This window comes from Aquarana catesbeiana, linkage group LG05 (genome assembly GCF_042186555.1).
Source record: "Aquarana catesbeiana isolate 2022-GZ linkage group LG05, ASM4218655v1, whole genome shotgun sequence".
NCBI lineage: Eukaryota > Metazoa > Chordata > Amphibia > Anura > Ranidae > Aquarana > Aquarana catesbeiana.
This window is the reverse complement of record NC_133328.1, coordinates 561237232-561261197: the sequence shown is the minus strand read 5'-3', so window position 1 is coordinate 561261197 and position 23966 is coordinate 561237232. Positions and strand designations below refer to the sequence as shown.

The window sequence follows — 23966 nt, the reverse complement described above, 5'->3', positions numbered from 1 at the left end:
AAATTGTATAAATGTATTAAATCTAAGTGGATGGCACATCTGAGGATTAGCATACCAGCCTAATCCTGCAAAGGGTTAGGAGAACATTTTTTGAACTAAATTAAGATAGGAAACAGCATTTGAGGCATCTTTCAACTTGAGCTAAATTCACATCTGTGCATTGCAGTAACATGCACTTTTCTCCTTGCATTACTGTAATGCAGGAAATGGGCAGCATTATGTTGCAGTGCCATTTATTTTGAATAGCATCCCAATGCACCTTTCCAGTACACCTCAAAGCAAATGCCTTTTGGCGCATCATGTGTATGTGTGTTAAGTCTTTTACAGTGAAATGATGGCACAAAATGAATGGGTCAGCTTACCACAATACACATTATTGAGTGGAATAATGCACACCAAGGTGTGTGTAGTAATGCACTTCAATGGTATTAATCAGGCCTTAGAGGGCTTTATGTGACTCTAAAAAAACACTGTTTCTAAAGAAATCAGTAAGCTGAGCTCTTGTTTGTACTTTAGTGTCCTGATTAAGTTCAAAACTAAAAATGGAGCTTAATAAAAATAATGAAATAATGGAAATATAACATGAAAAAAAATCACATTGTGTTTATATATATATATATATACATATAGATATACATATAGTGCAAAACCATGAAACATCAAATCTTCTATCAAGAAAAGTATGAGGCAGTGCAGTCATATTGGACCTTATAGATTCTTCCCCTCTTCATCCAGATCTGTCAGGCAGCAGTTGCAGAGGATTTGCATGTATTTTGTGACTGATGCTGAAAAACATGAAAATAGAATTTCACTAGTTGTCTTAATTAAAGTGCACCTATCATATATGCACTAAAGGCAAACCTAGTCCACAGGGGTACACACTATGAGAAAATTGGAAGAAAAATTCCGTACGAGGCACGATCATTCTGTTTTCGTATAGTGTATGCCCAACTTTCGACATCCGATTCCAACTTTGCAAATTTCCGAAGGGACAAATTGCAAAATTTTTCTTGTACATGAACAGAACAAACGATTTACCTTTAATATGTACCATTTTCGTACAGTTTTCATACGAGAAATACAGTATCAGATATGAAAGACTGCGCATTATCAGAAACAACAAATAACAAAAAAAATAAGAGCCTTTGTTGTACAAGAATTTCCGTACATTATTTTTATCCTCGGTTCTAACTTGCTGTGAAACATCGAGGAAAACCGATCACTCGTTTGCCTGAATTTGGTATAGTGTATACCCACCTTTACTTACTTAGAAGACACACTTAGGTTTCCTGGCATAAGAAAAATGATAACAGAGGTTATGGTTGCAACCAGGCCCCCTGCTCCTGGGGATCCCATAAAGCTCAAAGGAGAAGTCCAGCCAAAGCTCGTGTGGCTGGGCTTCGCTATGGGAAACAGGAGTGCAATTCATTTTGCCAGCCTGTGACCCATTTTCAGCAGAGAGCGGTCTGAAGTCCGCTCTCTGCTGACATCAAGGATATCAGTCCAGGCACCGCGTCGTTGCGACAATAAAGTCTGGATCCGCGAGGTGCCTGGACTAACACCCATCTCAGGCTCTCAGCGAGCTGCTGAGAGCCTGGGACAGCCATTTCTCAACCCTCCACAGCTCAGCGCTCCAGTGAGCGTGGAAAAGCAGAGCGGAAAGCTGCTGATTGACGGTTAGCAGCTCTCTGCTCGGGGGGCGATGAGAACCGAGCTATCGGCAATGTTTGATCGCTCGGTTCTCAGTGCAAACGCAGCATCAGTCCGATGCTGCATCCACCTAGGTAAGTATAATGGAGGAAAAAACCCCAAACCCATACTTCTCTTCTCTTTTAACTACCCATATCCAAACACAGCAGGAACTCCCTGTACACTTCCCATGACTAGAGGTGGTAAAGCCCTGGAGGAGAGGAGACATACCATACAAGTTGAAGGGAAGAGAGAAGTACAAGGGGCTGCTATTGCTAAACTTCTTTCAAAAATGCTGACGGCCTAACTTTGTCTGTCTTTGATAATTTAGTGTTGATGACTGAGAACAAGCATGCTTTAACCACTTGAAACCACTTGGCCTTTTTCTGACACTTTTTGTTTGCAAAAAGTAAAGTAAATATCAATATTTTTTGAAAACCAATTACTTTGAACCCCAAAATATTATATATATTTTTAGCAGAGTCCCTAGAAAATGTTTTTTTATGTCACACGGTATTTGCGCAGTTTTTTTCGAACGCTAATTGTTTGGATAAAAAATACACTTTATTGAATTTTAATGTCCATAAACATAATATAATACCCTGTTTTTGTAAAATATAAAAGCTGGTGTTATGTCGAGCAAATAGATATCTATGCATGTCATGGTTTAAAATTGCAATTGCATTGGAATAGAGAAAAACTACGGTATTTAAAAATCTCTGTAGGTGACCCTTTAAAAACCTTTATAGGTTACCAGTTTAGAGTTACAGAGGAGGTCTGTAGAGTTACAGAGGAGGTCTGCTTGAAGTATTATTCTCGCTCTGGTGTTTGCGGCAATACCCCACATGTGTGGTGCGATTGCCATTTAAATATATGTGTGGGACCAATGCGGGAGTTCACCTTTGTGCGGGAGCACATTGGGACAGGAGTGCTTTTAAAAAAATGTATTTTATTATTTATTTTTTGTAGTTTTCTTTAACTTTTTTCCTGATCATTTTATTGCTGTTACAAGGAATGTAAATATCCCTTGTGACAGCAATAGGCAGTGACAGGTACACTTTATGGAGAGATCTGGGGTCTATTGAACCCCAGTTGTCTCCTCTGCCCTTAAAAGCATCTAATCACGCCAAGATCGGTGTGATCGGATGCTTTTACAATTTAAAAAAGGTGCTGATTACATCTGGGGAAATTGAAACTGACAATAATACTCGTCGCTTCTGGTTTTCTATACCATAGAGCTCATCAGGGACCTTCTGGTCCTCGACAAGCTCTATGGTAAGCCAGGGGAACCGCCAGCTTCATTCCTGGGCTCGCCAGTGGGACGGTAAAGCCCGGAGAGGCACTGGCGAGATGGGGGGGGGGGGGGCACGACCCCTCCCGCTGCCTGTAAAAGCCATTCAGTGGCTAATTAAAAGTTGATTGCCTCCTGAAAAAAACAATACTGGAATGATGCCTGTAGCTGCAGGCATCATCCCAGTATAACCACTTGGAATCGATCACATCCATGTACGTGATTTGGCAGCAAGTGGTTAAATGAGTGCTTGATCTTGGCCACTGACTCTGAAAGCATTGAAAGTAAGCATGAGCAGGATAGCAAGAGAACCAGCATTCTCTAAGGGAAAGCTCAGCAATGGCAGCATTTATGTTCTCTCATGATAGGTGTATTTAATGTATGTCTGGGCAACACGAACATTCAGCACATCTATCCAATACATGAAGAATTTCTAAAATATTTCTAAAATATATTTTTTGTACTTATTGTAAAATCGTACCAAAATCCATTTTTTTTTCGTCTATTGAGGGACACGGGAAGATAGTAATTCTTGTCCAGTTTGGATGTCCACAAGCAGTCCAATTTTTGGGGGGCAAAAGCCACTGAGAAATCCAAGAGATGTAAAAATCTTCTTATAGGAATATCAAAGCAATTAATGTCAAACAAGGCTGGGCAAGAGATAGGTGGGGGGGATCAAATATGGAAAAAGCCACTAACAAGGGAAGGCACCAAAAAAAGCTGGTGTTTCAGAGCAGGGCAGGTAGCACTATTAAGGAGAGACTGCTATTCTGTAAAAAATGATTGACATCCACAATAATGTGGAGAGCAACAAATCAACAAATCAATCACCTGAAGAAAAATACAGGTGGAAGAAATCTTTGACAGCACAAGTGGTCAACAGAACTTGAAGTTTTTGTCAGGTGAAGCCCTAACCCCTGATCTCAGGGAAAATGAATATTAAAAAAACAAAGATCCTGATCAAGGACCAACCACTGAACAGCTGGAGTTCAAAGTTGAATAACCACAAGGCTTAATTTCAGGGAATAGAGGTCCATAATATATCAGCCCTCTCAATACTAAGGGAAAGAGGGAAGCAAACGTTTGATGTGAAACAAAGAAGTGTAGAGTTCCAAGTCCCTTTTAAGGAAGAGGTGAAAGGTCCACACGCCTATGTAAAAGGGAAGGCTAAGGATAGATTGTAATGCAATAGAAGTATTGGGACCTTAGGATGAAAAGGATGAGAGGACACCTTTACAGAGGTGTGATAGACACAATACAATATTTGATCATATATATATATATATATATATATATATATATATATATATATATATATATATATATATATATAAAAACTCGGATAACAGGGTACTCTGTCAGTGGATCTTCCAGGAAAGTACAAAAACCAGCAAGAGGGATATTAATGTGCAAAGAAGGAAAAGAAGTTGCATTCATGAACAAAACCCACATTGCATAAAAAGGAAACAAAAAAATAAAGTTCTGTATGAAAACAGGATGTGTGCAGAGTGGAGATACAGACATCAGTAGCAACTATGAAATAATCGATTTCCTTGAGAAAAAAATGATGTCTCATTCAGGGGCTTACATACATACACTGGGAGACATCGAAGACTGGGTTACTGCTCCAGAGCTATATAGTGCTCTGCAGTTGAGTTGACACAGCACACACAGGTCTGGAAAGCACCAGAATAAGTTCTTAGTAATCAAATGCCATATAGCAAGCTATTTTTCCACTTTTAGAGGCATACTTTCCCAGGGAGTCATCAGATACTGGTATACAACAGATGCTGTACAACTGCTCTAAAACTGAAGAGCGGCTGACAAAGTATGCATGGGTATGTAAAGCACCCAAAATGCAGAGCCCAGTACCCAAAAGCTACATCCCACTTAATCTTTGCACCGTCAATGGTTCTACTCACAGATTAAGTCTTCAGAAGTTGGTTCACTCCCAGAGGATGCGCCATGGGTCTGAATCTAGAGACTGCCTGCCAGCTAACACAGTAGGCTATGGTCTGGAAAGCCCCTCTGTTAGAGCCCAGTGTCAGAAGGTCACATGGGTACACATGGATCTGTAAAACACCAAATGCAGGGCCCAGTACCCAAAAGCCACATTCCACTTTATCTTTGCCCTGTCCATGGGCCAACTCACAGAGTAAGTCTTCTGAGATTGGCTCACCCCAGAGGCTGCGCCAGAGGTCTGGATCTGGAGATTGCCTTCCAGCTAACACAGTAGGCTAAGGTATGGAAAGCACCACTGGCAAAGCCCAGTGTCTGAAGGTCACGTTTTAGACAGGCCCTGCAAACTTCAGTCCAGCGGGGTCCAGCTGCAGCCTTCAAGACATCACAGAGGAAACATTGATACAAATAGCTGCTGTGTAGAGACCAGCTCAAGTAATGTAATAGACTTCTTGATTCACGAGGAAAAAACAACCAAGAAGTACCAAGAATGTTGATAGAAGAGAAAAACATCTTCAGCAGATACAATTAGGGCAGAATTATGTGGGATTGGCCTTCTGTTTGTTTGTTTTTTCCATTTAACCCAATTGTCTCAGTATTACTATTACTACTACTGGATATGGCATTAAAGCTCAGGGCCCTGGCTTATACTATATCAAAGCGTAGCAGTGAATACTGAGGGGAAAAGGGTTCACTGCTTGGAACAAAAAGCACAGTCCTGCCCATTGAACAAGGTGATCAATAAGCCTCTCCCTGTAAATATTCAAAACAGTAAAAAGAAAAAAACTGTGATACTCACCACAAAGAAGGGAAAGGAATCTTGGTCTCTTTTCAACTTGTAAATAAACCCCTAAAAAGTAAGCAGGAATTCCAGAGAGTGCTATTCCAACACCAATGAGTGAGTTAATGGTATCACAGTAGAGTGGCACGATAACCAGGAAAAGGCTGCAGAGGCAATATACCACAGGAAAGAACAGACTGACCTGCAATGAAGGACAAAAGTGATATCAAATCCTATCATTTATTGAAGACTTTGTCCTATTATATTTCTCTGGACTCACATGTAGCCACTGAAAATCATTCCTAATTTTTTTTACATACATTTCAGACCCATACTCCATACTTGGTAGATTTGGAATCATGTTGTACCCAGAGCAGGAAAATGTGAACCCATTACAAATAACAGGACTAAAGTTATGTAGTCTGCTCACTTATATTTTCATGTATTTTTGACACAAATAAAGAAGTTTTAAACTGTTGGGAGAAGATTGCAGATTGCCCAATCCTTTTATCCCGTAGAACTGTTTGGGTTCCTTCAAACCACCACTTTTTCCTCATATGCTTTCCTAGTTCAAGACCTAAGGTAAAGGGCACCACCCCAATTAGGGTGAGTCTGTATCCCCCCTCCCAGTGTTGGGCACTACATTCACCCAACACTACGATCCTATAAGTTGATCTGGTACTTTCTCTTCTTTTTGCTAATGTAGATCCATATTACAGGCTATCTCTACCTCCCACCAAAGCTTATCTGGACGTTTTCAGCACAATATTTTGCACCACCTCATTTTATAGCTGATAGCTCATGGATTGTAAAGAGCAACTTATAAAACCTCCTGGTGACTTTCATTTAAAAAACACCCAATAATGGAAACTGCAATAGTCTTATATCCTTACAGGCCCCCTTAAGCCTTTGAAATTTGGAAACAAGTCAGTCTTTAAGAGGTTTAAAAGTATCTGCTTAAATATTCTTAAATATTTTTTTTACGATAGCTAATGGCAGAACTTAAATATAAAGTACTTGTGCGCTGCTATGGACCTCACAACCAACCAAAACTAATACACAAAATAAATACCAAAGAATAATATATCACCCTAAAAATACACATGAAAAAGCTGCAACCATTAGCAAGTGACCTCAACACTCTAAAGCAAAAAATGATAATAAAAAAATGGTGAGCTAATTTAAGGAGCTACAGTATGCAGCAAAAAAAGGAACAAAAATGCAGTAATATGCGATAATGTGCGATAGTATTGTGAAACAATGAAAAAAGTGGGCTAATTCAAGAAGCTATGTAGCAAAAATAAATAAATATGCATGAATAACTATCCCTAATATATATTAAAAAAAATTTCAGAACTTACCTTTACAGGACGTGACCTTTCAGGTTGAGTAACTCGCAGCACTATTAATCCAGCAACAGAAAGACCAACAAATAACCAATAACTGAAGCTGTAGTAGTTTATGAGTTGAAAGATGTCTTCCACAAGCAGGTAGACAATTGCCATTAACCCCTTGGAAATAATAAAAAAAAAAAACATTTGTAGTCTACCACAGGCAGTACAGTGGCTTAGTGGATAGCACTTCTGCCATGCAGCACTGGGGCCCTCAGCTTGTATCCTGATCAGGACACCATCTGCACAAAGTTTGCATGTTTTCCTTGTTCTTGTGTGGGTTGCCTCTCAATATTCCAGTTCCCCCCACACTACAAATACTCATAGATTAATTGTCTTATGTCTAAATTAGCTCTGGTATTTGTGTATGTGTGTGTATATATACACAGTATATACACACACACACACACACACACATATATATATATATATATATATATATATATATATATATATATATATATATATATATATATATATATATATATATATACACACTATATTACCAAAAGTATTGGGATGCCTGCCTTTACACGCACGTAAACTTTAATGGCATCCCAGTCTTAGTCTGTAGGGTTCAATATTGGGTTGGCTCACCCTTTGCAGCTATAACAGCTTTAACTCTTCTGGGAAGGCTGTCCACAAGGTTTAGGAGTGTGTCTGTGGGAATGTTTGACCATTCTTCTAGAATCGCATTTGTGAGGTCAGGCTCTGATGTGGACGAGAAGGCCTGGCTCACAGTCTCCGCTCTAATTCATTCCAATGGTGTTCTATCAGCTTGAGGTCAGGACTCTGTGCAGGCCAGTCAAGTTCCTCCACCACAAACTCGCTCATCCATGTCTTTATGGACTTTGCTTTGTGCACTGGTCCAAATCATTTGGTGAAGGGGGGATTATGGTCTGGGGTTGGTTTTCAGGGTTTCAGCTTGGCGCATTAGTTCCAGCATACCAAGACATTTTGGACAATTTCATGCTCCCAACTTTGTGGGAACAGTTTGGGGATGGCCCCTTCCTGTTCCAACATGACTGTGTACCAGTGCACAAAGCAAGGTCCATAAAGACATGGATGAGCGAGTTTTGGGGTGGAAGAACTTGACTGGCCTGCACAGTCCTGAGTCCTGACCTCAACCCAATAGAACACCTTTGGAATGGAACAGAGCGGAGACTGTGAGACAGGACTTCTCATCCACATCAGTGCCTGACCTCACAAATTCACTTCTGGAAGAGTTGAAGCTGTTATAGCTGCAAAGGGTGGGCCAACTCAGTATTGAACCCTACAGACTAAGACTGGGATGCCATTAAAGTTCTTGTGCATGTAAAGCAGGGGCGGATCCGGGGGGGGCAACGGGGCAATTGCCCCTTCCGAGAAATTAGTGATGGACAGGCCAGTCAGGGCCCAGGGACGAGTGCGCGAGCTGGCCAGTCAGCCGGAGTTGGCAGGTGAGTGAGCTCCTGAGCAGTGGCGTAGAGTGGGGGGTGCGGTGGCCCCGAGTGCGACATTTAGAGGGGCTCCAGTATGTGTCACTGGCTGCATCCTCCTAATTTTAACTTCCTGTGTCCCCGGACTCTGGCCGCCATGTTCAGTGTCCGGCGCGCTGTGATTGGGCGTATGGGGGTCACGTGAGGCATAGAGCTGGCCTGTCCACGATTGCTCCTGAAGTCCTGCCTCCGCACATGACCCCCATATGCCCAATCACAGTGCGCTGCACCGGACACTGAACATTGCAGCTACAGCGCTGGGGAGAGGAGCAAAAATGTGAGCCGCCGCTGTCTTCTCCTCCTCCGGACTGATGCAGGCCAGCCAGACACAAAGGTGAGTGAGACTCCCTCATGACAGTCGTGTTACTGGGCCCGAGGGGGGGGGAGAGAAAGTCAGTTAGTGTAGTATGGTGGTCAGTTAGTGTAGTATGGTGGTCAGTGTAGTGGACAGTATAGTGTAGTGGTCAGTGTAGTGGACAGTATAGTGTAGTGGTCAGTGTAGTGGACAGTATAATATAGTGGTCAGTGTAGTAGACAGTATAATATAGTGGTCAGTGTAGTGGACAGTATAGTATAGTGGACAGTATAGTATAGTGGTCAGTGTAGTGGACAGTATAATATAGTGGTCAGTGTAGTGGATAGTAAAGTATAGTGTACAGTATATGTAGTGGACAGTATAATATAGTGGTCAGTGTAATGGACAGTATAGTATAGTGGTCAGTGTAGTGGACAGTATAATATAGCGGTCAGTGTAGTGGACAGTAAAGTATAGTGTACAGTATATGTAGTGGACAGTATAATATAGTGGTCAGTGTAGTGGACAGTATAGTATAGTGGTCAGTGTAGTGGACAGTATAGTATAGTGGTCAGTGTAGTGGACAGTATAGTATAGTGGTCAGTGTAGTGGACGGTATAATATAGTGGTCAGTGTAGTGGACAGTATAGTATAGTGGACAGTGTAGTGTAGTGGTCAGTGTAGTGGACAGTATAGTATAGTGGTCAGTGTAGTGGACAGTATAATATAGTGGTCAGTGTAGTGGACAGTATAGTATAGTGGTCAGTGTAGTGGACAGTATAATATAGTGGACAGTATAGTGTAGTGGTCAGTGTAGTGTGTAATGGTCAGTAAAGGAATCAGGTTGGTCAGTGTTGAAATCAAGTAGGTTAGTGTAGTGGTCAGTATAGGAATCAGGTAGGTTAGTACTATTGTATTTGAAGGGACTCAGGGAGTGGTAAAAGTCCGCAGGTTAGGGGGCTCAAATTACTTGCCTTGCCCCAGGTGCTGACAAGCCACGCTACGTCACTGCTCCTGAGCAGGCAGGTCAGCAGATGAGTGAGGGGAGGTCAGCAGGTGAGTGTGCGGGTGGACCAGTTGGCAGGTGAGCAGAGGTGCTGGCCAGTCAGCGGGGTTGGCAGGTGAGTGAGCGCCTGAGCGGGCACTGCAGGTCGGCAGATGAGTAAGGGGGGGTTAGTAGGTGAGTGTGCAGACGGGCTGGGCAATCATCGAGTAAGTGGGCAGGCCGGTTGGCATGAGAGCGGAGGTGCTGGCCAGTCAGAGAGCCAGCGTGCGGGGAGCAGAGAGATGGCATCATCTCTCACTGCCCGCCCTGCATCACTGCAGTTCCGCCCTCACTGTGCAGCCGCGGGCAGCAGAGAGATTACATAATCTATCTGCTGCCTGCCTTCCCTCTGGCAAGTGACAATCTGCATCTTAGCAGGCCAATGACAACATGTGGCAGGTGACGTGGCAAGTGACAATCCGCAACGTGTGGCAAGTGACAATCCGCAACGTGTGGCAAGTGACAATCCGCAACGTGTGGCAGGTGATGTGGCAAGTGACAATCAGCATCCGGTGGCAGGGACGTGGCAAGTGACACGCTCAGGGCTCCCACTGATTCTGCATTATGGTGAGTTGAACCATTTCATTTTATATTACAATGTAATAGTAGAAATAATGCGCTTCAATCATCCTGACACAATAACAACCATGGTGCCGTGATGATGAAAGCGCTAACACCAGCCACTGCCCCGATAACTTTCCCGCATAAAAAAATATTTTCTGCCAGTGCCCCTCCCGAGACTAGGCTCTGGATCCGCCCCCGATGTAAAGGCAGAAGTCCCAATAATTTTGGTAATATAGTGTGTATATACTGTAAATATATATATAAAGAAAAATAACTTCACAGGTGTCGTTCTTTGGAACGACATGAAACGTATGCAATTTATTACATGTGGAATTAATACATTTTAAGTGCAGCAATCCCTGGACTTTTTCTTTATATATGGCCTTTGGGAAGGCTTGATTGCTGGCACTATGACGTATACTGTGTGCTGTCTACCACACCTGTGAAGTTATTTTTATATATATATATATATATATATATATATATATATATATATATATATTACATGTGGCATGATGTGATTGTACAGTATGTTAAGTCAGCCTTTATCAACCAGGGTGTCTTCAGGAGTGCCTTGGTAAAATGCCTAGAAACTGCCCAAAAATTGTATACAATCCAGCAGGTGGATCAAGACTGTCTATTAGTTACATAAAGCCACAGGTTTTCATTGTGCACCATTACAACCTTCTAGCCGCCAGTGTCCTAACAACCAATGACATCATCATAAGGAGGATGATGGGCACCTGCACAGCACCCTTGTTTGCCCCTTTCCATCATCAGCACAGGGGTTACATTAGCTGAGTGAGGGAGAGAAACTGAGGGAGAAGAGAAATATTGGAATACTAGTCAGTACCAGCGTGCAAAGTTGTTTTTGTTGGAAGAAATAATCACCGCTAATGTTGGGTGTCCTACGCATATGGGTGTTGCTGCATTATGTAAAACTATTCATTTCGATTTCTACATTTTAGAATTTGATGCCTCAAATTGTAAAGGGTGCCTTGACTGAAAAAAGGTTGAGAAACACTGTGTTAGGTGTTTAATAAATCGCTGATGCTGTATACAGAAATACCTGTAATAAATAAATACAATACCATGTCTGGAGGCAAAGCACTATTATCTGATTTAAAGTTGGTTCTAAAGACAGAACCTTTTTTACCTTAATGTATCCTATGCATTAAGGTAAAAGACCATCTGCATGCAGCACCCCCACCACCCCTTATACTTACCTGAACCCTATCTCGATCCAGTGCTGTGCCCGAGAGCAGCAGCTCTCGCCATTCTCTCTCAACTCATTGGTCATGGAGGCAGCAGCAGGAGCCATTGGCTGTCAATCACAACCTGCGAGGAGAGAGCAGGGGCGTCAATGGACACACAGAGCACAGTTTGGGATCAAGCCCACACATGTGCCTCCACAGCGAGTGGCTTTCTATGGGAGCACTCGGCAGGGGAGAGGACCCAAGAAGAGGAGGATCAGGACTCTGTGCAAAATCATTGCACAGAGCAGGTAAGTATACCATGTTTATTTAAGTGTAGTGTGGTTTCCTCCCACACTACAAAGCCATGCTGGTAGGTTAATTTGCCCTAGTATGTGTATGTACAGTATGTGAATTCGGGACTGTAAGCTTCTTGAGGGCAGGGAGTGATGTAAATGTACAAAATATATGTAAAGCACTGTGTAAATTCATGCCACTATCTACAGTGGGGACAGAAAGTATTCAGACCAACCTTAAATTTTTCACTCTTTGTTATATTACAGCCATTTGCTAAAATCATTTAAGTTCATTTTTTTCCTCATTAATGTACACACAGCACCCCATATTGACAGAAGAACACAGAATTGTTGACATTTTTGCCGATTTATTAAAAAAGAAAAACTGAAATATCACATGGTCCTAAGTATTCAGACCCTTTGCTGTGACACTCATATATTTAACTCAGGTGCTGTCCATTTCTTCTGATCATCCTTGAGATGGTTCTACACCTTCATTTGAGTCCAGCTGTGTTTGATTATACTGATTGGACTCGATTAGGAAAGCCACACACCTGTCTATATAAGACCTTACAGCTCACAGTGCATGTCAGAGCAAATGAGAATCATGAGGTCAAAGGAACTGCCTGAAGAGCTCAGAGACAGGATTGTGGCAAGGCACAGCTCTGGCCAAGGTTACAAAAAAAATTCTGCTGCACTTAAGGTTCCTAAGAGCACAGTGGCCTCCATAATCCTTAAATGGAAAAAGTTTGGGACGACCAGAACCCTTCCCAGAGCTGGCCGTCCGGCCAAACTGAGCTATCGGGGGAGAAGAGCCTTGGTGAGAAAGGTAAAGAAGAACCCAAAGATCACTGTGGCTGAGCTCCAGAGATGCAGTCGGGAGATGGGAGAAAGTTGTTGAAAGTCAACCATCACTGCAGCCCTCCACCAGTCGGGGCTTTATGGCAGAGTGGCCCGACGGAAGCCTCTCCTCAGTGCAAGACACATGAAAACCCGCATGGAGTTTTCTAAAAAAACACCTGAAGGAATCCAAGATGGTGAGAAATAAGATTCTCTGGTCTGATGAGACCGAGATCGAACTTTTTGGCCTTAATTCTAAGCGGTATGTGTGGAGAAAACCAGGCACTGCTCATTACCTGTCCAATACAGTCCCAACAGTGAAGCAAGGTGGTGGCAGCATCATGCTGTGGGGGTGTTTTTCAGCTGCAGGGACAGGACGACTGGTTGCAATCGAGGGAAAGATGAATGCGGCCAAGTGCAGGGATATCCTGGACGAAAACCTTCTCCAGAGTGCTCAGGACCTCAGACTGGGCCGAAGGTTTACCTTCCAACAAGACAATGACCCTAAGCACACAGCTAAAATAACGAAGGAGTGGCTTCACAACAACTCTGTGACTGTTCTTGAATGGCCCAGAAAGAGCCCTGACTTAAACCCAAATGAGCATCTCTGGAGAGACCTAAAAATGGCTGTCCACCAACGTTTACCATCAAACCTGACAGAACTGGAGAGGATCTGCAAGGAGGAATGGCAGAGGATCCCCAAATCCAGGTGTGAAAAACTTGTTGCATCTTTCCCAAAAAGACTCATGGCTGTATTAGATCAAAAGGGTGCTTCTACTAAATACTGAGCAAAGGGTCTGAATACTTAGGACCATGTGATATTTCAGTTTTTCTTTTTTAATAAATCTGCAAAAATGTCAACAATTCTGTGTTTTTCTGTCAATATGGGGTGCTGTGTGTACATTAATGAGGAAAAAAAATGAACTTAAATGATTTTAGCAAATGGCTGCAATATAACAAGGAGTGAAAAATTTAAGTGGGTCTGAATACTTTCCGTCCCCACTGTAAGTACCTGTAACAATAATAATATGGGTAATAACAATATACAGTGCCTTGAAAAAGTATTCATACCCCTTGAAATGTCCCATGTTTTGTCATGCTACAACCTAACACGTAAATGTATTTTATTGGAATTGTATGTGATAGACCAACACAAAGTGGCACATCATTGTGAAGTGGAAGGAAAATTATAAATGGTTACAATTTTTTTTTTTTAAATAAATATGTGAAAAGTGTGGCATGTATTTGTATTCAGCCCCCCTGAGTCAAAACTTTGTAGAACCACCTTTTACTGCAATTACAGCTCAAAGTCTTTTTGGGGATGTCTCTACCAGCTTTGCACATCTAGAGAGTGAACATTTTTCCCATTCTTCTTTGCAAAATAGCTCAAGCTCTGTCAGATTGGATGGAGAGTGTCTGTGAACAGCAATTTCCAAGTCTTGCCACAGATTCTCAAATGGATTTAGGTCTGACCTTTGACTGGGCCATTCTAACACATGAATATGCTTTGATCTAAACCATTCCATTGTAGCTCTGGCTGTATGTTCAGGGTCGTTATCCTGCTGGAAGGTGAACCTCTGCCCCAGTCTCAAGTCTTTTGCAGACTCTAACAGGATTTCTTCTAAGATTGCCCTGTATTTGGCTCCATCCATCTTCCCATTAACTCTGACCAGCTTTCCCGTCCCTGCTGAAATAACAACATGATGCTGCCACCACCATGTTTCATGGCGGGGATGGTGTTTTCAGGGTGATGTGCAGTGTTAGTTTTCCGTCACACATAGCCTTTTGCTTTTAGACCAAAATGTTCAATTTTGGTCTCATCTGACCAGAGCACCTTCTTCCACATATTTGCTGTGTCCCCCACATGGCTTCTCACAATCTGCAAATGGGACTTCTTATGGCTTTTTTTTAACAATGGTTTTCTTCTTGCCACTCTTCCAAAAAGGCCAGATTTGTGAAGTGCACGACTAATAGTCCTGTGGACAGATTCTTCCACCTGAGCTGTGGATCTCTGCAGCTCCTCCAGAGGTATCATGGGCCTCTTGGCTACTTCTCTGATTAATGCTCTCCTTGCCCGGCCTGTCAGTTTAGGTGGACCGCCATATCTTGGTAGATTTGCATTTGTGCCATACTCTGCATTTTCGGATGATGGATTGAACAGTGCTCTGTGAGATGTTCAAAACTTGGGATATTTTTTTTTAAACCTAACCCTGTTTTAAACTTCTCCACAACTTTATCCCTGACCTGTCTGGTGTGCTCTTTGGCCTTCATGATGCTGTTTGTTCAATAAGGTTCTCTAACAAACCTCTGAGGGCTTCACAGAACAGCTTTATTTATACTGAGATTAAATTACACACATTTTGACTCTATTTACTAATCAGGTGACATCTGAAGGCAATTGGTACCACTAGATTTTAGTTAGGGGTATCACAGTAAAGGCGACTGAATACAAATGCAAGCCACACATTTTGGATATTTACTAAATTTACTTAAAAAAATGTTGAAAACCATTTAATCATTTTCCTTCCACTTAACAATTATGTGCCACTTTGTGTTGGTCTATCACACAAAATCCCAATAAAATACATTTTTGGTTGTAACATGACAAAATGCAGAAAATGGCAAGGGGTGTGAATACTTTTTCAAGGCACTGTAAATCATCTTGGCATCACTCAGCTAAATGGGCAATGAATTACTCAAACTAGTTTGTATCTTAATATTTGTAATGTGTGTACAAATGCCCAGTGAAAGTTAGTATGATCATTAGTATTAGTACACTTACATTAAAGAGAAGAGCAGGGACAGGGGTGAAGTTCTGCAGATGAATCAGACTTAGACTTGTAGGTAAGTGACCTTCCCTTGCTCCAACATAAAACAGCCTAGAGAAACAGAAATGTTCTCTTTATGATATAGACAAGGCCATTATAAACTGTGACTTCAGTACTTCTGACACTTTATTGGCCAACCGGGGCATAGATCAGTGTTAACATAACATGAGTATGATCACAGCAGGTAAATAACTACACCCTCTGTAATTTTTGGGGACATATACTGTACAGGTGCAACAGGCTCACCTGAAGCACGCTGATCTTTATTTAAAAATCAGGATATTGTAAAATGAGTTTGAAATGAATAAATTAGCAATTTAACAACTGATTGGGGATTTAGCAATACATCTACAATCCTGGGAAGTCCTAATGCACCAAATATGAGCTGGCATTCTCTATAAGAACCTACATATTAATCAGTTTGCTAAACAGGAAAATGGCAGGAAAATCTGTGCTATGTAATGTGTACCAGCACTTGCAAAGCTTTGCAGGTGACTTAAGGTTACATTTTGTGAATTTTTATTAAGAAAATATTTAAGGCATATATAAAAAAAAAACAAGAAAACACCATAACCTATGAATATATTAACACAGTTTTTAATGTAGGTTTAAGTTGTAACTGAAATAAGTACTTAAAAAGTCATATCTGCTTCCCATACCTACACAGCACAGACAATTGATACATACTATCAGGATGAGTGCGAAGCGTGAGGGCTCACGGTGGCATACTTTTTATATCACTGTGTTCCACTATACAACTTAATTATTTTCAATAGTAATCAGGAAATGTAAAAAACTAATAATGACAATAAAAGAAACACAGACACTGCCTTGGTGGTCCATATGCAAAATAACACCTTAATAGCCCTTTCACATTGAGCCGCGCTGGGTGTCGGCGCTTAAATGGCGTTAATTTTTAGCAGTGCATTACTGTCGTTTTTGCAGGCGCTATTTGGCCGCTAGCGGGGCGCTTTTAACCCCCGCTAGCAGCCGAAAAAGGGTTAAAACCGCCCGCAAAGCGCTGCTACAGCGGCACTTTGCCTGCGGTTTGGCGGCGCTGCCCATTGATCTCAATGGGCAGGGGCGCTTTAGGAGCGGTGAGTTCACTGCTCCTAATACGCTCCAAAGAAGCTGCTGGCAGGACTTTTTCTGACGCCCTGCCAGAGCATCGCACCAGTGAAGCCCTCAGGCTTTCACACTGTAGTGACTGGAGCCGCTGTTTCAGGGCACTTTGCAGGCGCTATTTTTAACGCCTGCAAAGCGCCTCAGTGTGAAAGGGGTCTTAGGCCCCTTTCACACTGGGGTGGTGGGTACGTCAACTTCGCAGCGCTATTTATGGGGACAAGGGCCTCATCCCCACAACCCTTGCCCGGTGGTTGTGGGGGTCTGCGGGTGGAGGGCTTATCTGGAAGCCCTCTTTAATAAGGGGGCCCCCAGATCCCGGCCCCCCCTTATGTGAATGGGTATCGAGTACATTGTACCCCTATCCATTCACCAAAAAAGTGTCAAAAAAGTAAAAACTACCCGCCCCCTCTGACATCACATGATGTCGCATGATGTCAGAAGGGGTGGGGTCAGCTGGTTACGTCACCGGGTGGCCCCGCCCTTGCCTATATAACAGCTGTCACAGCCAAGAGACAGCAGTCGGCGGAGCGTTTTTTCTTCTATTTTTTGGGTTTATCGGCGACGTGATTGAAGATGGATGGACATTGCGGAACACTCTGCCTTTGGACAAGTATGGCTCTCGCAGCAGAGCACGCTGTGATTGGTCAAAGCATGCAGGTCAGGTGCATGTTTGGCCAATCATCATCATCATCACCTTGCAGTGCATTATGGGGCGTTCCGTGGCGCTTGAATTTCCCGCGAATGCCCAATATGTTTCGTTTGTTTTACAACAAATGAACGCCCGATGTTCGAGACGAACTTACGTTTGACTCGAACCACGGGCTCATCCCTACTCAGGAATAGACATTGGGAACAGGATATGAATGCACAGAGGAATAGTCTTACAGTCCCGTATAACGTTTTCCTGTCTGTCAGGCCTGACCTGTCAGTTACTCACCTTGACGCTGCAATTATAGAGGAGTTCAAACCGCCATAACAAGACATAGCAACAGCTATTGGAATCAGCCATTTAGCATGGCCAAGAACTTCATTTCCAAAGGTCTAGAAAACACAAAATAGTATTAGCATTTGTTGCTTATGATCAAAATACATTTTTCATTGACCTTTCCTAAAATACCTACAGTTTCTGCAGAATACAAATGATATCAGAACTTAAATAGATAATTACACAACTACAGAAAACTCACCACAGCAACTGCATCACTGGTCAAGACAGATACCATGTCTAGAACCACATAGTATGCCACGTTGGTAAGAAGGTATATAATAGTCACAATAGGCATTGAAATAGCAATAGCAAGAGGAAGGTTCCTGTGAATACATGAAACGAACATCAGTAGAAGTAAAGTAGTAACAGCATTGGTAATGTTCTGGGACTAAAGGGAAATCTCTAAAATGTGATATTTTTGTGCACTGTGACAGCTAGGGCCTACCTACTGTATGTAGTGGGGTGTAAGTCTGCTTTCACACTGCTCCTTGCAAAAACGCTGTTAAAAAAAACTTATGCTGCATTTTTGCCGGGTTCCAGTGCATTTTCTGGTTGCTTCAGCCTGCACCTCTGAAAAAAGGACACGTAACTCAAAAAACGCACCAAAGATGCAACCTCGGGTACATTTTTTTATGCGTTTTCAATGCATTTTAATGGGGAAGTGTGTTTTTGGTGCGGTTTTAAACACGTGCCAAACACCCACCAAAAATGCAGCATGCCAGATTTTTAAAAACTCAACTGATTTTTGTGAAGTGTTCCAATGCATTTTTCTTCTGCTTTCTGTAATGCAAAAACAGAAGAAAAGCTGATCAATGTGAAAGCAGTGGGCAATAACTCTATGGCTCATAAAGTCCAACCAGCAATATCTACTCCTACCCACTGTTTACCAATTGGTGCTTATTTAGTAGAGCACATACGGTAGTAATGTTTTTCTGTCCTTTACAGTAGTTAGTAGTTTACAAAAATTAGACAACATTGTTTTTACTGTCTTTTCAGTTCACAAAAAAATGACAAGGACACTGTACTTCTGGCAAGATCATCAGGCATGTTCTGTACTTAGCCTGAAAAATGTAAAACTAATGCAGCCAACACATCTAAGGACTTGTAAACTGAAATATATAACATTTTTGGTTTTGGGTTTGCATACACTATAACCAGTTAAAAGGATGGGAGCCCCAAAATGATGTTGCTATGTATGCAAGACATTAATAGATGCACCCCTGATTGCATTGCATCGGTAAAATGTATAATGGCCAGCCTAACTGGCCGTCATCATCAGTAAATAAACACCAGTAAATACAATTTTTAAAATACAAATCTGGTGCTAGTGAGTGTATAATGTCGAGTATGAGAAACTTGTACATCCAATTTTTCTTGAGGTCCCCCTATGTAGTAACATGGAGATGGTCATGCAGGATCATGCAGGAACGCCTTAACAGATGGCCACCAATGCGACATTCCTGGTTGGGACAGATGTCCCTATTTAAGATAGATATCATCCATCGATTTCTTTAAATATTTCAAACAATTCTCATCCGGGGCCCCCACTCATTTTTTTAATGGGAGTGGTCGATATTACTTAAATTTATCTGGCCTAGATCCTCGGTTAGGCTAAAGTATGATATTTTGGTGAAGAGGCGAGACGCCCGTGGTGCAGGCCTGCCCCATTTGGAATTATATCATGCTGCAGTACTAATTAGTAGGGTGCTGGATTGGTTCCACCATGGTTCCCTCAAGCAGTGGGTTACCCTCGAGTTGGACTTATCGCCTATACCATTGACCTCCCTTCCATGGTTGCTCCCCACTGATCGCCTGCCTCTAACACTGTTATTGTTTCTGTTTTCTTCATTTATATGTTTGGGACAAGGTCAATACAACATACTGTATAATGTATCTTCGCGCCTGGGGCCAGCTTGCCAGACAAAGGCTTTCTCTGCTGGCAACCACCATGCCCATCGCCTATTTGGCACACGCTCACCTCTAAGGGTCTGAAATCCTTGAGAGAACTCAGCTCCCTTTCTCGCTCCTATAGAGGAGAGTGGCTTTAACATTTTCAACTACGTCACTTTTATGTTGGGTTGGGTAAGGAGCAGCTTTGTGGGGACTTGACTCGGTTTGAGGAGTTGTGTCTTTCTGATTCAAAAGGTCCACATGCTCTCTAAAATATATGGCACCCTACATTCTTAACATTCCCCGATCACCTTTTTATATTCGAGACTGGGAGTGAGAATTAGGCAAGAACTTGGCTCCTAAGGACTAGGATAAAGCCTTCTCTCTCACATTTAAATCAACCTTAGCTTCCCAATTGCAGGAACAAAATTATAAAATTGTAAGCAGATGGTACCGCTTCCCGACTCTATTAAATAAGATCAACCCGGCTATACCAGATCAATGTTGGAGATGTGGTGAGCCAAGAGGCACATATCTACACATGTGATGGTCCTGCTCAGCCATTTGATTACAGACAAGAAATGGCCGGAGACCCCAGAAGTCACTCTTCTTTCCATGCTTCAATGATCAATTAAATCTATTAAAAAGGGAATATTTTGATTCTTGATAGTGGCAGGCACTGTTAATTTTGGCAGCAAATTTCAATTTAGTTTTAGTCTTTTGACTAAAATGCCATTTTAGTTTTAGTCCCATTTTAGTCATTTACAATTGTCTTAGTCATATTTAGTGGAATAAGATCTCCAATACATTTTAGTCGACTAAAATGTTCTACATTTTAGTCGACTAAAACTCATTTTAGTCATCTAAAATAGAATGGGTTTAGTTAAATTGTAATGCATTATTTAATGCATTAATTTCCAAAACTCATTATATACTCCTGGAGTGAAAAATCTAATATGTTATTATGGTATTAAGGTTTTAACATGCACTATAGACACAGATTTACTCGTTATATAACATCTTTATTTAAGCAAAACCAAGTTTTGTTACAAGAATATTGCTTTTTTGACAGAAGAGTAACGTTAAAATAAAAAATAAAAAATAACCCCAAAAACTCTTTGAGTGATGATGCCACTCATCATGCAGTGCACATTTACATTTGTTCAGTTTCAAAAGCTTTTAAAAGCCAAAAAGTTTCAACAGATACTGTAGATTGTAAAGATGCTAAGACTAATTTATTTATTACAGCTACACTGTCAATTCATGTAGCACTTTACATATATATTTAGTATATTCACATCACTCCCTATCCTTAAGGAGCTTACAATCTAAGGTCCCTAACTTACATTCATATATACACACACTAGGGCCAATTTAGACAGGAGCCAATTAACCTACCAGTAGACATGTGCATTCGTTTTCGTCCGAATGCATTTTCGTCCGAATTTCAGGTATTTTCGTTATCGTTTTAACAAACGATAACGAAAGTGCAGAATCCGAAAAACGAAAGGTCCGACATAAACAAATGCTTTATTTTTGTTTTTGTTGCTACAACAGTTCGATATAGATAGGAGATTCGACATGATGATGACAATAACAATCTGTGTCCATCAAACCTGTGGTCGAATGTGCCTAACCTTAACTCTATTAGTCCAAGATTATTCTACATAGAGAGAAAAGATTCGACATAGAGAGAAAAGATTCGACATAGAGAGAAAAGATTTGACGTAGGGGAGAAAAGATTCGACGAGGGGAAGAAAAGATTCGATGTAGGGGAGAAAAGACAAATAAAAATAATGATGATGATGAATGTTATTGGCTGATTGTAACCAAAGAGGAGGAGCAGTAAAATAGCTAGAACTAAGTACACACGTACTTTGGCTTATGGTGTCTGTTGAAAGTTCTAAGAAGATTCGACGGAGCAGGTAAACTATACGGCGTCGTACAGTTTAGCTGCTCCGTTGAATCTTTTTTGAACATTCGACAGACACCATAAGCCTTCAATGACAGATTCGACCTTAATTTGGATTTTCGGACTAATGCAATTTTTAACGAAAAACGAATGATTGAATAAAAACGAATTTCGGGAGTAACTAAATAAATTTATTTTTCGGACGAAAACGAAATTCCGAAACGAAATATTTCAGTGTGCACATGTCTACCTACCAGCATGTCTTTGGAGTGTGGGAGGAAACCGAAGCACGAAGCAGGTACAGTGCACACTCCATGCAGGTAGTACCATGGTTGGGATTCAAACTGATGGCCCTAGTACTTCTAGGTGGAAGTGCCAACTACTTAGCTCATATGCTGCCCACCACCTGAATGCACAAAGTTACAGGCCAAGTTTATTGATTTATGATTTATCATAAATCAAAACTAACACACAGACTGACAGTGAGTGGCACATTCAAGAACACAAAACTGACAACTTGACCCTCTTCTTGCTGTGTCCCTGAGCATATTTTAAACAACAGTATTTTACAGTTATGGCACATGTGGCAAACACAAGGCCAGCGGGCCAAATCCGGCCCGCCAGGCCTTGACATGTGGTCGGCAGTGGCCCCCGGCCACCACCTCCTGCTCTTCCTGCTGGGCAGCAGAAGTGAACTCACTGTTACTGGAGCAGCATGCCAAATACACAGATCCACCTAAACAGGTACTAGAGCCCAATACACAGGGAGGGAGTTGCCTAGTAGAGATGCGAGGAAGCTTTGGGGGGGGGTGTTAGGGGAGGGGGGATGAGGGCTGTGGTGGTGTTCAGGCAGATGTGTGCAGAGGTGGAAGAATGGGGAGGAGTGGGGGGTGCAGAGGTGGTCAGAGGAGGGGAGGAAATGAGATATTGCACACTGTGCATAGCGCACCCTTGATTTCTGTATGTAAAGCACCCCTACAACCTGCACTCTGTAGTTGGCACACCCCTGAACTCTGCACTCTGTAAGTAGCATACCTCTAAATCTTGCATTCTGTACACAGCACCCCCCTGAAACCTGCATTTTGTACATAAAGTTCAGCTGTTCTAGTAGGTCTTTCCTGACATTTTCTTAGTCGCATCCTACTGCAAAAGCCATGGTCCTCGCCTTCACCTCCAAACTTCTTGAAAGACTGGTCTACAACCGACTGAGCGACCATCTGACCATGAACAAACTTCTTGATCCCCTTCAGTCCACATTTCGTCATCAACACTCTCCGGAAACTGCTTTCCTTAAACTCACAAATGACCTACTAACGGCTAAAACCAACAGACACTATTCTGTACTACTCCTGGACCTCTCTGCTGCCTTTGACACAGTTGACTACCCCTCCTCCTTAAAAACTCCACTCCTTTGGTCTCTGTTACTGTTCTCATCCTACCTATCCCACCGCTCCTTCAGTGTCACTTACGACTCTACTTGCTCCTCTCCTCTTCCTTTCTCCATCGGGGTCCCCCAAGGTTCTGTTCTTGGACCCCTCCTTTTCTCAATCTACACCACCTCCCTGGGTCAGTTGACTGCCTCCCATGGCTTTCAATATCATCTCTATGCTGATAACACCCAAATCTATCTCCCCACCCCCCCAACTCTCTCCATCTGTCCCCTCACGCATCACCAACTTACTAGCAGACATATCAGTCTGGATGTCACATCACTTCCTCAAACTCAACCTATCCAAAACCGAGCTCAGGAAGTGCCACTTCCCCTGATTTCTCTGTCAATATCAACGGCTCAACTATCAACTTGTCCCCCCATGCCAAGGTCCTAGGTGTAATCCTGGACTCCGAACTAACTTTCGGCCCTACATCCTATTGCTATTCAATATTTGCCGCCTCGACCGCCGCAACATCTCCAAGATATGCCCCTTCCTAACCAATGTCACCACAAAGCTTCTAATCCACTCCCTGGTCATCTCTCACCTCGACTACTCTGGCCCAACATCTCCACGATACGCCCCTTCCTAACCAATGTCACCACAAAGCTTCTAATCCACTCCCTGGTCATCTCTCGCCTTGACTACTCTGGCCCAACATCTCCAAGATACGCCCCTTCCTAACCAATGTCACCACAAAGCTTCTAATCCACTCCCTGGTCATCTCTCGCCTTGACTACTGCAAGTCCCTCCTCATTGGCTTGCCTTTAAATAGGCTATCCCCACTTCATTCCATCATGAACACTGCTGCCAGGCTCATCCACCTCACAAACCGCTCAGCATCTGCTATACCCCTCTGCCAATCACTCCATTGGTTGCCACTCAACCAACAAATTTAATTCAAGATACTAACAATAACTTACAAAGCCATCCACAACCTGGCCCCCAGTTACATCACTAACCTAGTCCCA

The 23966-nt window shown here is 42.3% G+C and overlaps 1 protein-coding gene across 1 annotated transcript in view; it reads right to left on the bottom strand.

The window, feature by feature from the left end:
• Nucleotides 1–648: 648 nt before the first annotated feature.
• The window catches only part of LOC141146138 (Y+L amino acid transporter 2-like), a 49764-nt gene continuing 26446 nt past the window's right edge, over nt 649–23966 (bottom strand). Inside the window, exons 5-10 of the mRNA XM_073632894.1 lie at nt 17963–18086; nt 17713–17816; nt 15605–15701; nt 7082–7231; nt 5739–5922; nt 649–785 (exon numbers count right to left, since the gene is read on the bottom strand). Of these exons, the coding sequence (XP_073488995.1) occupies nt 709–785; nt 5739–5922; nt 7082–7231; nt 15605–15701; nt 17713–17816; nt 17963–18086 (736 nt within the window). The 3' untranslated portion in view covers nt 649–708. The remainder of the gene's footprint in view (nt 786–5738; nt 5923–7081; nt 7232–15604; nt 15702–17712; nt 17817–17962; nt 18087–23966) is intronic.